General features: G+C 40.0%; 1 protein-coding gene across 2 annotated transcripts in view; it reads right to left on the bottom strand.

Moving 5' to 3' along the window:
• Positions 1-16,302, bottom strand: part of Camkmt (calmodulin-lysine N-methyltransferase) — a 353,564-nt gene that overhangs the window by 317,410 nt on the left and 19,852 nt on the right. For both annotated transcript variants that reach the window (XM_034514512.2, XM_034514513.2), the window contains exon 3: positions 10,601-10,665. In XM_034514512.2, the coding sequence (XP_034370403.1) occupies positions 10,601-10,665 (65 nt within the window). The remainder of the gene's footprint in view (positions 1-10,600; positions 10,666-16,302) is intronic.

Genomic DNA, 16,302 nt, shown 5'->3' with positions numbered 1-16,302 from the left:
GGGAGTAAAATGCCTGAGCTGGAACAGTCTAGGGCTTTAGGGCTTTCCTGAGTGGTCAGTTTATGTCTAGCAGGTCCAGGACCAACAGCAACAAGCAATGACAAGAGATGGGTGGGTCAAAGGAGATCTGTGCCACCCTTGTGTCACTTGACAATGTTCTCACTGAAAGGACAGCCGCTGAGACAAAACCACAGGTTTTACACATGCTGCACAAACCCCCTGCAATCAGAGACATTAAATTTTAGTTTTAGAGAAAAATAAAAACTAAACTAAATATATGGCACATAGTTGAATGCTAAATTGCAAATTACAGATCTGTAGAACGAGAAAACAGAAAGCTCAAAATGGGTAATATGGCTCAAGGCCCGCCTCCTCGCTACACACTTCAACCCATTTGAATTTCCTTTTAAAGGAGCCAGAGAAGAGAACTTGTAGTTTTCATAACTATTTTGATTTCTTAGTTGTACACAATAACAATCCACCACTCCCAACTATGTTCTAAATAAAATATTCAAATAAAAATAACACAGCCCAAGATTAAGCAAAATACTATTTAGTTCCACCACACCTTCCCATCAAAAATTAAGTCATGTCACCTGTCAGAGATGCTGACAGCAATGACACAAAAGCCTGGCCTTCGACATCCTGGAAGAACAAAGGCTTCAGACACCATATGTTCACTGCCTACAGGGGCACTCCAATTACTCCAGTATACTCCAAGAAGCAGACGAGAGTGAGCATGCAAACTGTCTACAATACACATAACTTATCCATCTTCAGACACAGGCACGCAGACAGCATGATTTGAATCTTCATTCCTTCCCACCTCCCCAGGACTCGACTCAAATATTCAGATTAAAGATTGAGAGATGAGAGTGGAGGGCAGAAAGCAAGGCACATATAACAGACAGTCAGTGCAGCCAACCATTAACTAGTTTGTTCACATCAAGAACTCATAACATGGTACAATGTACCCAGGCCATATCCAGGCCTACCCATCTACAGCACTGCTCCGTGGAAAGGCTGCCTGTGACCAGAACAACATTCCTGAAGACATGAATATTCTTTTAGTTGTGTTCTCTGTGTGGGGTTTATGTATGCGGTTTTAAACTATCACTATGGCATATTTGAGGCATGCCTTGGAGGAAAGCCTATGTCAGAGCATCAGTCACAATGCTACTGTGTTATTATCACAAAAAGCAGCACTTCAAGAAAAAGAAAGGAAGAAAAAGTGGACATTTACTTTAAGACTATTAAAAGAAAGTGCACAGTCTCCCCCTTACTGCCCTCATTCCCCAAATCCCTACTCCATTAGAATGTCAGCTACCTCTCGGAAACCCCGGAGAGCCCATTTTCCAGTGACCTTTACTCGAGTCCTCTGAGACAATCTACCACTCGCATTCTTTTCCTATTGCTAAAGTTATTTTCTGTCCCTCAAGTTAGCACTGCAGTTTTCAGTCCTCATCGTGAACTTTAAAACCTCCTTCTCACCATGGTGGGAAGACGAACCCTTGGAGAAATACAGAAGAAGGGCTCTAAGTTCCTGGGTGGTCGCTCGCCAAAGCCTTTAAGCTACATGCCCTGCTCTGCCTATCAGGTCCCCCAGCCTCTTGAGAAGTTAAGTGTATCCACTGGGGTAAGATTGACAATGCTGCTGACAAACACTGTAAGGAATGGAAAAGGAAATGGAAGCTACTTAGAAGAGAGGGCAGAAGAAACACTACTCTGCATTTGCTGGGAGAATGGAACTCGCCTGCATATCCTGATGAACTATCATCCAGACACTTGGAACAGACACATGACAGACAGGATATCTTTCAGACCTTTCTGGTCTCACTGACCAGAGCACAAGGTTCTAGGAAGCAGTAAGCTTCACTCAGTCATTTTCTAACACTGCCTTCTATTTTCAAAGACAAATGTTCTATGCTTTAAATAAAAACAAACAAAAAAAAAAATGCTATAAAGAGACTTCTAAATCCTTCTTCCAATTCCCTGGCATTTCAAATGAAAATGTAAAAAACATTTAAAAAGAGGTTCTAAATGTTCCTTGTCTGGTGAACCCTAACATCAAATATGAAGGGTTCTATGTGGCTTGAGCCACGCTGACCCACCACTAAGCCCAAAGAAAACTCATGTTCTCTGAGCTCCAGAGCCAAGCCAAGCCAAGCTGGGCTCCCGCACTTCCCTGCTGCAGCCCCTCACCTCCCTGCTGTAGCCCCTCACCTCCCTGCTGCAGCCCCTCACCTCCCTGCTGCAGCCCCTCACCTCCCTGCTGCAGCCCCTCACCTCCCTGCTGCAGCCCCTCACCTCCCTGCTGCAGCCCCTCACCTCCCTGCTGCAGCCCCTCAACTCCCTGCTGCAGCCCCTCAACTCCCTGCTGCAGCCCCTCAACTCCTTGCTGCAGCCCCTCAACTCCCTGCTGCAGCCTAACCAGACATCCTAAACATGGAGAGCACAGAAAATCTTATGAATTCATTTTCCAAAAGAACTTAGGAAGTTTGCCTAAAACTAATCGCTGAGCGACTTTAACCCTTTTTACTCCCCACCCTAATGTAAGATTGTTGCTTTGATTTTTGAGTTCTTTAAAATATACTGGGAGATACTGACATCTGGCATACTGTAAGCCTCTCAGAGAAATCAAAGCATTATCTGTTTTTTTTTTTACTGTAAAATGCGTTACTTCCTTATCCTAAACAATATGAGATTTTTATCACAGCTTTCAAAGACAAATACCTCACTTGAAAGTTAAAGAATACTTTTTAAAAATGAAAGTAATGTTCTTTTCTTCCTAGTTGTAAAAGCAATATATACCATAAAAATTCAAACAATTCTGGAAAGCATAATGAAGAAAATGCAAATTACTCATAATCCCAACAAAGTGCCAAGCACTGAACCGCAGCTCTGTGCATAACCATAGTTCTTCAGATGCTCTGGAGGGGCATACACTTCACAGAAATAAGAGCACATCTGGACTAAGGAGATGCCGCCCAAGCATGAGTACATGAGTCTGATTACAGAACCCATGTTAAAATGCCAGCTGTGGTGGGACAAACGTGATCTTAGCACTGGAAAGGAGGACACAGGACGGCTGCTTCCTAATCAGCCAGTCTCACCTCATCAGTGAGCTCCAAGCCAATGAGAGACAGTTTCAAAAGAGGTGGAAGGTTTTCCTAAGGATGAGGATAACATCCAAAAATTGTCCTCTGTCCTCTGCCTGCTTTTTCTCCCCTTCTATTTCCCTCTCTCTATGTGTGTCTCTGTGTCTGACACACATACACACAAACACACAAGTAAAAAAAATTTGACCACATTTATTGTACTGTTTTTATGGGCATTTATCTGCATGTACATCTGCACACCAAAAGAGGGCCTCAGATCCCATGGGACTATAGTTAAAGACAGTTGTAAGCTGATATAGGTGTTAGGAATTGAACTCAGGACCTCTGGAAGAGCAGTCAGTGCTCTTAACCACTGAGCCATCTCTCCAAGCCCTTCTGCATTGACTTTTTACTCAGTATGTTTTATTAACTGTCTATAACTCTACAGTAGCCCACTGTATGGAGGATCCATAATTACAAGTCACCTAAATTGAGTGTCTACACTCATCGTGCTACAGAGCATCCCTTTACTAGTAGCTTTATATATAGTTGCACTATTTTCAGAAAAGGAATAGTCAGAAACTAGATACCTAGAACTGTTAAAGAAACTGCCAGGCTGCCTCTGTAACCGTGAATCATTGCTTGCTGGCTTGCAGCTGGCCTTTCTGATGCTCAAATAACAACTGCCAGTGTGTCACTTACATTCCAGCTCCTTGATGCTGCCTTTTGAATAAAGTGTCCTAAGCCGTTAGTCGACGTATTTATAATCTAGGAATTCCAGGGATTTGATTACATTTAGAAGGGCATCCCTGTCTCAATACAACAAAACTATTCTTCTGGAGTATACAGGAATGCCAGTGTCCAATTAACCATTTTATCCAACTTAAATTTATGCTGCTATACAATAGAAGCTTTGTTATTTTTTTTTTCAACTCCTCATTAAGTGTTCCCAAAAGAAAAACCAATCCTTTCCTGTCACTGATACTCCACCTTGATCACTTGAGTCCCAGATGTTGAGGTCTGTGAGAACCGTCTCTTCTATACTAAAACACTTACTTACTGCGTTAATATACGAATGCCATACTCTTAGTTACAGATCACTCAACAGTGCACTGCACGTAACAAGCAATGGGAAATCTTTAGACAGGAAACACACTTCTTTCCTTTTATGATTTTCTAATAACCAGAAAACTAGAAAAGTTCAAGAATAAGAGCCAGCAAAGGTGGCACACGCCTTCAATCCCAAGCACTCAAGAGGCAGAGGCAGGAGGATTTCTGAGTTCAAGGCCAACCCGGTCTACAGAGTGAGTTTCAGGACAGTTGGGGATACACAGAGAAACTTTGTCTCAAAAACCAAAAACCAAAAGAAAAAGTTGGAGAATGAAGCAGATGATACCAACACTACTAATCGAAAGTACAGTATTTACAATCTCATAGTCTTAACATCTGGTGTGACACTTACTTTCAAATAGACCAGTGAATGACTGGTAAAAGCCCAAGTTCTCTCACTTCGTAATTAAGCTACTAAAATACATGTGTATATTTTCATAGAAATACAAAGTATGGCTGAATATAGGTCGGAAGACATACATGTAAACAGATATATAATGGCTATGTACTTCACAACAGGAATTATATCGGTGTTTACATATTGTTCATATGGAGTGTAATCACGATAGCTGTGCCCTCAGTTTTGAATGGATGAGGTTATTAGACATACAGCAAGCAGAAGAGAATAAAATAGCTCGCACAGACAGCAGACCTTCAGTTCAGACACTGTCACCCAGCAGAAACTGACTGAAAAGACCCCAGGAAGGAGTCAGCTAGAGTTTCGGATCCAGCTTTTTATTTTCCATTGATGAGCTTCCTGTGCTGACCTTGTGGCTTCTGGTTTCCACCGCAGGCTGCTTATATGCAGGGATAAATGTCAACCTCTGTTGCAAACAGTTCAGCTTCTAGCTCCTCTCAAGGGCACAGTGTTTACTCTTGAGCTGTCTTGCTCTTCCCTTCCTTCCCTGCTACACAGTTAGAGATCCAAGGGACAAGGAACTTGGGTCTGAAGCAGAGGATCAGCCCCACACATGACAATTTACCAATACAATGTACATTACACATGCATACTTTGTAATGTGTTACAGGCAATAGAAAGCACATGTGTGTTACATATGCAGGATAGATCTCTATAGATCTCATGTTTATAAGTATATATAACTATATAAAGCATAACTTTATTTGAATGAGAAAGCATTTTTTAATTCAACATGATATTCTGAAACTCTGGAATTCTGCAAATAGTATATACTCTATATGACAAAATAATAATGTAACAAAAAAACCTAAAAATTTAGACTGTATTTCCATAATGTTCCCTTTGGTTTCTCTAAGGTAGGTAAAAATGAATATATAAAAATCTTAATAAGAATCTTTCTTCTAGTAACACTTGATTACTAGTCTAAACAAAACCAGTTTCAGGCACATCCTTAAACAGATCCTGCTACTAGACAAGCAGAGAGAATCAGGGAAAGACTAAAGCTGTATGCGTTAAAAGCTCATCTGTGCCCAACAATTCACCACGGGGAAGATTGCCACAGTCACAGTTGAAGGATGGGAGAAGAGGTTCAAACATGTTCAGGAAGCCGTGAGACATCTACCAATCACAGGGTCCTATCAGAGCCCAGGCAGAAGAGGCAAAAACTTGAAAGAACAACAAGAGGGGTTTCACTAATATAGTCTCCAAGATGATGCTACAACATTAGCCAAAAATTCTGACACTAAAATATTCCAATGATATATAACAACTATGGGCTTATATATATTATAAATAACAGACATATAATAACATACATATTTTATTTGTCTACATTTATAGGATTGTTTCTGAATTTTTATTATTTCTATATTTCTAGTTAGTGCAGTATTATTATTAAATATATATTATCTATGTGATATATATGTTACATATACATGTAATAAATTATATAAGAAACATTGATTCATCTGTTCAGGCTATCAAAACATAGTACACTTTAAAAATATGTAAGGGAAACTTATATTCCCAAGCACATAGAGGATATTGTAGATACCAAAAAAACCACAATAGATGCTATGATATCCAAATTTGTTATTAACTAAGATGAGAAGAATCATATCTTCAAAAACCATTTTGGGCCATACATGGTGGTGCAGGCCTTTGATCCCAGAATTCAGGAGGCAGAAGCAGGAAGAGCTCTGAGAATAATCAAGGCCAGCAAGTTCTACCTAGTAATTTCCAGGACAGCTGAAACGACAAAGAAACACCTTGTCTACCCCCCCACCCCGCCGCCCCCTTGCACCCTCCTCAAAAACTCAATTCAGTAGAAGAGAAAACTTTAGGGAAACAGCATGGTGGGCTTCTCTGAGTAAAAGTCAAATGGCCTAACAGGAAAGGGGATTCTGCCCACAGGGAAACAGGAAGTCCATTGCAGAGTTGTCAGACGGGGACTCCATTAACCAGGTATCAGCAGAAGTGACTCACTGGTGATGAAGGCTGCTGCCTTATACTTTCCCCTAGCTCACGCAATGGTACCTCTTTCTAGGCAACCACAGGGCATAGGGCATTACCACACCCCCTCTGCAGAGCAGCCTGGGCAGCTTAGGAAGGATGTTCTCGAGCAGTGAAAACAGAACAGGTCAGCCTACCCATAGGAAGCATGACTTTAAAATAGTTTGCTTTCCACCGAGCAAAATGTTGGGTCCTAAAGCAGTAAGTCAGTATACAGAAATGATTAATTCTGCATAACACTTTTGTTTCTTTATGAAAATAAGAGTGAATCCTAGGTACTTTTGAAATGTAGGCAAACACTAGCACTAAGTTATCCCATATCCAGCCCATGAAATCCACCTTAATTTCTTCTTATATCATTGAAAAGAAATCAAGTAGTAAAATACATCTCAAGATTTTAAGCTCTTTTAAGGTTTACAAACAAAATATAAATAACAAAAGCAAGTATAAATTTTTTTTTCCAATACAAGAGGAAATAAATAATTAGATATTTCAATTATTTTCTCAAATTAGGAAGACTTTTCCCATATAGTTTTGGAAATTCTGGAAATCTATCAAAGAGTAAATAAACATAACCATTACTTGATTTTTAAATTTAAGCTGGATGGCTCCCCTAAACAAGGAGTGCATTCACTGGGCCTAACAGCAGAATTTGCTGATTCTAAATGTTTTCATCATTTTTCTGTTATTAAGTAATAGTAACCTGAAGAACCTAAGGGATGGTGTTCATCATTTCTACCACTAGGAGCTGCTTTCCTCGTTGTAAATACCCTGTGCATACTACAACACCAGCTCTGTAGGGACTGGCATCCCTGTGCATCACTCCGAGCCCCACCACAGGGTCAGAACTGTACCTAAGGCTAGAAATAGAAAAACTGACATTTCAGTCTTTCAAACAAAAACAAAATGAATTCTAAGATTAGATAAGCTTTTTAATCTTAATACTTGGCAAATGTATTGAATATATTAGAAATCGATCAATGAAAGTATATAAACACATCTTTAAATGTTTATACAATGAAAGCTTACTGTTACTCCTGTGGCTTTATGCTGTGCTATGAAACAGAATTATGCTTGTGGCGCCCTCTGCTGGGCTTCCCACTCACAAACTCTACCCAGCAACATTAATAAAATCCAATCAAACTTACCTACCAAGTAAAAAAGTACTTTTTTGTCTATGAGTATTTTATGATGATTACATAAAAGTTTAACCAGTATTTACTTTAATGAGACTTTATATATTTATCTCTTAAGTGGAATTTCATCAGCTGTTCCTTATAAACTAAAGAGTAAATGCAGCCACATATTTAAGAGTAAATTAGTCACATAAACCATATAGGTATACACAACATGGAAGTAGAACCTTCTGGGGACAAAGGGAACAGACAGCAGAGAAGAGGGGTGGGAGGAAGGTGGGCGGGAAGGATGAAGGGCAATGTGTTCCACATATAATATTTGCACCACAAAGAAGAATGTTGCATGTGGACCAGGAGATGACTCTGGGAAGGAAGCGCTGGCCACACAATCACCTGGGCTCACATCCCAGACCATGGAAAGGGCAGGTGGGTGTGGGTCCCAGGTCTGACTCTCCCTGCAGCAGCCTGGGCAGCCAGCCTGGCTACATGGCCAAGCTCAAGAGACCTTGCCTCAGTAAATAGGTAGAGAACAGAGGAAGGCTGCTGACCTCAACAGCAGGCCCCCACACACATGCATATACACATACAACCACCCACATGAACACACACAGCACACATACCACCCAGATTCTCACATGCCAAAAAATAATATGCAAAAAATGCCTTAATACACCTTGTTTTGTTACTACATCTGTCACTTGACAATATTTTCTGGTTCTTAAGACTATTATCATAAAACATTTTAATAAATTATTGTTATTTTTTTCTAATTTCTCTGGCTTTTTAGTTCAATCAAAATAGTTCATTTTAAAACATCGAAGTAAACTTTTGGTGTCTCTTTTTAACTTAAGTTTATTTTACATTAAGCCTTAACAACATAAATTGTACATACTTATAAGCCCTTATAAACAAATTAGAAAGTATGAAGCACCAGGAGCAATAAATAAGCAGCTTCCACTTACTGAGCACCAACTGTGAGGAACAGAGAGTCCTCCAGTGTCTATGAATTACATGCAGTCTTTAAAAATGAATGAAAGTCAAGTTCACAGAGACGACATAAATCACTTAAAGTCCAGACACATCTTGTTCTGAAGTTCCCTACCTAACAACAGAGAGCAGGAAAGGGTGACTTCAACACACAATACATTCTCAACACACAACACTGGGCTTCTTCAACACACAACACTGGGCATTCTCAACACACAACACAGGGCTTCCTCAACACAGGACACAGAGCAGGCAAGTGTGTCCTCCTGTGATTTCTCCACTCGTCAGCGAGACAGCTAAGGGGTGTGGAGAAGATGTTAGAGGACAGAAGAGCCGGTTATTTGTGTGTGAATACCTTGGACCCTTATGAGACTGTTTTATTGTATGCAGTGCTGCCAGCTAGTGGCCCTATTTCACAGTGAGTCAAGAAAACAATACTTGCTTTATGTGACTGAATTTAAAAGTCTATATTTCACAGTCCAGAATCATGTCCTAAACGTGTGTGCACACAGGGCTGACTTCATGATATTTAACATTACTGCGGTTTAATGAAGAGTGTGTCCTCAACCACCATAGCATACCTTGGCCAATCCTTACCTTGCTCCCAACAAAACTACAATATACACCTAAGTCAGAATTCACTAAAAACCAATATATATAAGCTAAAAGGTAACCTATTACTGTCCATGCAAAAGAAACCTATGCCATTCTAACTATTTTATGGTAACAGAATAGAACATTTACAGATTCCTTAGTGACAAAATATAACTTTACAAGAAAGAACTAACAGAAATATGGACATAGGATGAAATTAATTATACATTTCTCAATTAAAATCCATTCATTTGGTAAAACAGTACTATCAGCAAGTTTATCATTTAAAAATAGATAATAAGTAACTACGATGTTTCCTCTTAGAAAAATTTGAGTTATTTTTAAATTTGAAATGGTCGAGTTTTACTAATGACTGGTTATTTTGATAAGTCTCCTAGGCAACACACATAGTTCTTTGTTGGTTTTTTGTTTTGTTTTGTTTTGTTTTTTTGTTTTTGTTTTTGGAGACAGGGTTTCTCTGTATAGCCTTGGCTGTCCTGGAACTCACTCGGTAGACCAGGCTGGCCTCGAACTCAGAAATTCACCTGCTTCTGCCTCCCAAATGCTGGGATTAAAGGCGTGCGCCACCACCACCCGGCAACACACATAGTTCTTATCATGATATATTTATTATTTATCTGTGATGTGAATATACTCTTAGCTGATTTCTTTCATCATATGGCATTATTTTATAATTGCTTAAGTGAAGTTCTCAGCAGAGAAATAGATCACCAGTTAATCCGAGATTTAGACAAAAAAAATAGTATAGCCTCTATTATATAATCAAAAACTTGCATTTTCAGTATAGTGACATCATAAAGAACATATTGTGGATTTAATTGGCACCAAAAGAGTGAAGAGTACAGCAACCAAAGAAAGCAGAGGAGGAAGCAGACCAATAACTGGACTTCCGGGAAAAGTCACAATGGAAACAAGAAACAGAAGGAGCAGCACCAGGGCATCCAGACTTCCTTCTGATCTATATTCTGTCTCCAACACACGCATCGCCATAAAGTGTTGGTAAAAACTGCCATGCACCATTTAGTATGCATCTCCTATGGGGCACATTCTACAGCTAAAGGCACCAAGAATTTCTAATATGCACGAATACATATATCTATAAATATATGTATATATGTATGTACACATATAAGTATAAACATACAGTATAATAAACATTAGGGGAAAACTAAAATTTGCTTTTTACAGCACTGAATATATTTTCTAGTTAGCATATAACTTACAAACATTTCCTGTGTTGTCAAAGCTGGTAAGTACGTCTTCAACATTCAAGGACCCACTATTATGTCTGCAAAGGAACAGAACAGTTTATTTAATGTTTCTGAAATAACAGCACTTCTAATTTTTTTTAAATCTGAGAGTATATTATAATACACCCCTAATGAACTCTGCCATATTATAGTTTTAAAATAATTTCTGCCCACTAGAGGGAGAAGGAGAAAACCCCTCAGATTGTGATCTTCAGAGCATCTGATGTAATGGCATTTCCTGATTATAATCAACATCTTAAAGTGCTATAATTTATAAAATCACTGCTTAACAGAAAATAATTTATAGTTACATAGAAGCTCTTGCATACAAGTTCTTAAAGATGAAACTTTTAAAAAAAGAAACAAATCACACAGAGAATTTTAGAATAAAACAAAAACAATCAAATGTTACCAAAGCATTCCAACAATTTGCAAACTGGATGCAAAGACTAATGGACCACCAGGTCTGCAGTCCAGTTACCGGCAGCCCTAAACAACAGCAGGCAAAGCGACTCAGGACACTTATCCCTAATCTTCCTTCTGTCTGTGCTAGCTCAACTCTCGTGACTCAGCCCTTCAAATATTGGATTTGATTATTTGAATCTTAGTGAGAGAAGCAAGTGGCAACAGCTGGAGTAATAGTGTTACAATCTTCTACATGCTCCCTCAGAATTACAGCTATACCCACCTTAAGGTGTTTTGATTGTTTTAAAATATAATCATTAGTAAATCATCAATACTACCTTAACTTCATCATTAAAATTTAGTACAAATGGGAGCTAGAATGTGTGTATATATAATTATGTCTTTGCATCATTTGCAATGTGCTAGAATATATATAATTATGTATATTCTAGCAAACTAATATATATATATATATACAGTATAATTATGTATATTCTAGCAAGCTAATATATATATACAGTTTTAAAATTACATATATATTCATTTGCTAGAATATACATAATTATATATATCAATAAAAGAGTAATTATATAACTCTTTTCAGAAAAAAAAGAGCTCTTCTCTTCTATCATTTCTCTGACAGAAAGTCTGAGGTTGCATAAAGTTGTCTGCAACCATAAATTAACTAAATAAACACTGAGCACAAAAGTATCACAATCCAAAGAAATAAAGTCATCAACTAGAAATCAAAGCTTCCTTATCATATGATATTTGTATATCCACCTCAGTGAAAATGAGGATCTAGGGATAGAAGTTAATTACACTAACATTACTGAAACTATAGTACATGCAGTTTTAACATCTAAAATGCAGGATAGGGCAGGACATGGCTCAGAATGCAGCATGCTCCGAAACATATCAGCAACATATGATTCCTTTGAATTTAACAAAACATCTACATCCTAATGAGCAGAAATAATAAGTTCATATTTTGGTACACACTCTTCAAATCTGTTCTCTATACTTTGATAAAGACAGTTGTGCAATTCAGGTATTTTATAATGTACCATAGTTGTCAACACCCAGTAATCTCCTGTAACATGATGTTAATGACTGTTCAGAAGCTCAAAGAGCAACTGTGAATGACTGTGACTGACTGCACCACAGTTACTGAGAACAAATTTCATGTTGGATTTTATCATTTGAATCTATTACATATACTACTGTAGTGGAAATAGTTGTAGAATATCATCAAACCTGTTTCTATCATCAAACCTGTTTCTGATGATTTCATTACCAATCAACAGCAATAACAACAATAACAAGAAAAAGCTTATGACCCAGCATTCAGAAAGCAAGGTTCAAGGCCTTCTTAGCTATGTGGCTTGGTGATGTAGCTGTTTTTCCATTTCTGCTCCTATAAGTAACTCCAATAAAAATCACTGATTCACCAAGTTGGACTTTGGTGGCATCTGTTCTTTGGTCTCTCAGGGGCTCCCTATCTTGGGACAAGTGTGCATCTCCCCAGGAAAAGTTTTGTCACACAACATAATTGGCACCTGAACAGGGACACAACAGAACTACAGCTGAGTTGGAGAGAAGTGAGTGCATGGTCCTAGCTATAAGTAGCAAGGCCATATGACTGAGGCTGTGACGCCTGAGTGAGGAGCATCCATGGAGGAAATTCCAGCAGAGGTGTCCCTTCTTGTACAGTGTGTGTTAGTGCGCCTTTGTGTTATGACAGCAGTGGCTGCTTCTGCTTTGGGTAGTGAGACAGGCAATAAGGCTGATCCATCAAGATTAGGAGTGATTGTGGGAGGAATCCCAAGGTGGCAGCCATCATCTATGTGACATGCCTACTTGATGAGTAGAACCCACCACAGGAATATGAAGTTGCCCTGAAAACAGTTAAAGGTTTAGAGGAAGTCTTGCAGTCCTTAAGATTAGCACACAGGGTTGAGACTGCCAATAGGCAGAGGTTACCTGACTTCTGCTGTGTGTAGTTAGAAGCAACTGAAGCTGAGATGTCTGTGTAAAGGAACAATTGCAACAAGAAGGAGATTGGCAGGGAGATGCAGCAGCCTCCTCTGTTAGCCTCTACCTAGCCTGAGGCTAGGAGGTAAATGAGAGGACAAGAGAGCTGCTGGCTTGCTACTTCTTAAGGTTTGTGGCCAAGGGGGGAAACAAAGTACAAGTTAAATTCATGCTCAAAGCCCTTCCTGGGATTCAAGAACTTGGAATGGGAAGATTCAGAGAGTGGGGCAGAGGAGAACATGGTAAAAGCAATAGAAGATACCCCATAGGTTCAGCTTTATTAAGAAAAAACATTAGGGAACAGCCTATAAGATGGGGACATTAACAATGGTCTAATGCAAGGAACTATGGTAATGACGAAATGTTCAGCCTCTGAGTTGTAGGAATTAGAGAAGACTTTCTTAAAAGCAAAGGGCCTATTACAAGCTGACTTGTGCAGCTGTGGGAAATGGGAGCAGATGGGTCCAGTCTTACTGCTGTGGAGGCAGAAAAACTGAGTAACATGATTGATTATCCATCCCTCCTTAAGGCAAAGGCTGCATAACCTGAGATACTATGAGGAAGTAAGCCCCTAATGGCCCGGCTTATCGGAGTCTTTAGGAACACGTGGTCATCTCCATCTGAAGTCCCATAAATGAACAGGAATGGAGGAGGGATGGGAGCTATTGAGGGAAGCGGGAGGAGCCAGCACTATGGAGGAAGGTGGGAATGTGAGAAGTTGTTTGTAGACCTCAGTTCGCTGGGCCACACAGAACTATGTTCAAAGGAGAACTAAGGAAAAAGTTGATTCAAGAGGGACCTAGAGATTAGTATGAAGTCTTAGTAGTTTTGCTGAGCCCCAGGATAGGAAAGTGAGGTCTTTATGAAGCAGGAGAGGCTCTGGCAGATCTCAGTGGCTTACAGGATGTAGAGAGTGACTGTAAAGCAAGAGAGTGGCCTGGAGGAGATGAAAAAAAATAGTGAACATGGGAAGAGGACTGTCTGGGTCACCAGAAGACAAATGTGACTAGAATTGTGTCAAGCTGGAAAGTACTGATTAACAGCCAACCTCTGTGCTTGTGAGTCTTTGGAAGGCCTTAAAGACTGACCAACAGTTCTCCAAAGGGTTAAAAGAAACAGAAAACAAAGAAACAGTAGTTCCCCACTTTTATGGAAGAAGGAGGTGTCCCAGGGTGGGAGCCACCCAAGATGCTCCTCTGATGGGGTGGCCAAGGTTGTCTGAAAGTGAGGGCCATACACAGCAACCAGGGGGGTCATGCTGAGTGACGGATTTATTGGTCACCCACTAATGTTCTAAATACTTGTGCTTTGCTGGGTGGTACAGAATTGGGTGTACCTTAATTCATGGCAACCCATTCAAAGTATCCCTATGAGGTTAAATGACAGGAGGAAACACTAGCACAGTACTCAGGTCAACACAAAGCTCTATTACAGGCAAAACCTATGGGGCTGTCCCCAAGACAAGAAAGGACAGCCCCACCAAAAAGGGAGTTTGGGGTTTCATCAGGTGGTTTTAGTTGGACAAGAAAGTGGCCAAAAGAGCATTAAGGGAAAAGCACTGTAAGCACTTCTGTGGGAGCACTTCTGTAAGAGATCAAGATGTCAGATAACCTCTGACCATTTCCCTGAAGGGGCTGGTTCCTACATGGGTCGGAAATTCATCTTGAACTTAGGGTTTCCATTACTATGAAAAGACAACATGACCAAGGCAACTCTTATAAAGGAAAACATTTAATTAGGTGCCTTACAGTTTCAGAGGTTTAGTCCATTATCAACAGGGTGGGAAGAATAACAGTGCCCAGGCAGACGTAATGCTGGAGGAGTCAAGAGTTCTACATCTTGACTGGCAGGCAGCAGGAGACTGAGTTACTGGGTGCAACTTAAGCATATATGAGACCTCAAAGCCCAGCCCCACAGTGACACACTTCCTCCAACTAGTCCTCACCTACTCCAACAAGGCCACACCTCCTAATAATGCACCTCCCTATGGGCCAAGCATTCAAATACATGAGTATTTGGGGACCACTCCTAGTGCCTTAGGTGACTCCATCTTGGGCCAAACTACCACTCCTATCTGGCATGAGTAGACACGTGTGTAGCATTTCCCTAGGAAACACTTTGTCATACAACAAAGTAAAATAGAAAAACGGTATGCATATTACATAACATTAAATGTCTAAAGCCAGGAGCTAGAATAATTTAAGTAAAATGCCTACATTAAAAGTCCATACTATTCAAAGATACTACTGCAACTTTCTGAGATAATACTGACACACAGTTTGTCTTTGTTGAAAGCACTGTCTTAGAGTGCACACTGTGACATTTTTATGTTGTATACGAGTGGGGAGACAGGAAGTCAAATCTCACAATTCTACTTATAAAAACATTAACAATTTGCCAGGCAGTGGTGCACACTCCTTTAATCCCAGCACCCTTTAGGCAGAGGCAAGTGGATCTCTAAGTTAGAGGCCAGGCTGGTCTACAGAGCAAGTTACAGGACAGCCAGGGATACATAAAGAAAGCCTGTCTCAAAAACCAAAAATAAATAAAATTCTCTCAAAACCAACTGATAGAGATCTCAGTGTTCCCATCACAAAGAAATAACTAATGTCTGAGGTGATGTGTAAGCTAAGTACCCTAGCCTGACCATCGCACACTTTGTAAAGACATTAAAATATCACACTGTAGTATATAAATATTTACGTCAGGCTGGAGAGATGGCTCAGCAGTTAAGAACACTGTTCTTCCAGAGGCCCTGAGTTCAATTCTCAACAACCACATGGTGGCTCACAGCCATCAGAAATGGAATCCAATGCCTTCTTCTGGTGTGTCTGAAGACAGCTACAGTGCACTCACATACAATAAATATATAAATAAATAAATAAATAAATAAATAAATAAATAAATAAATGTTTAAGAATATATTATGTCTGGTCTGGGCCAGAGCACTGAGCAGATCTTGGGTGGCAGCTCTGCCCCCAACATCCAAGAACCCAGAGGAAGCAGGGATCCCAGGCGCTCGAACTCAGGCAGTATCTTAGGTAAGCAGACAGCAGGGCCCGCCCTAAACAGGGAGTAACTGGGAACCAAAAGGACCCAGGAAGTCACTCCCGGCCCGGAACACTGGTTCCTTCCAGTCTGGGCCAGAGCACTGAGCAGATCTTGGGTGGTAGCTCTGTCCCCAACCTCCAAGAACCCAGAGGAAGCAGGGATCCCAGGCGCTCTAATTTGGACAG

This window comes from Arvicanthis niloticus, chromosome 11 (genome assembly GCF_011762505.2).
Source record: "Arvicanthis niloticus isolate mArvNil1 chromosome 11, mArvNil1.pat.X, whole genome shotgun sequence".
Lineage (NCBI taxonomy): Eukaryota > Metazoa > Chordata > Mammalia > Rodentia > Muridae > Arvicanthis > Arvicanthis niloticus.
This window is presented reverse-complemented; position numbering and strand designations above follow the sequence as displayed.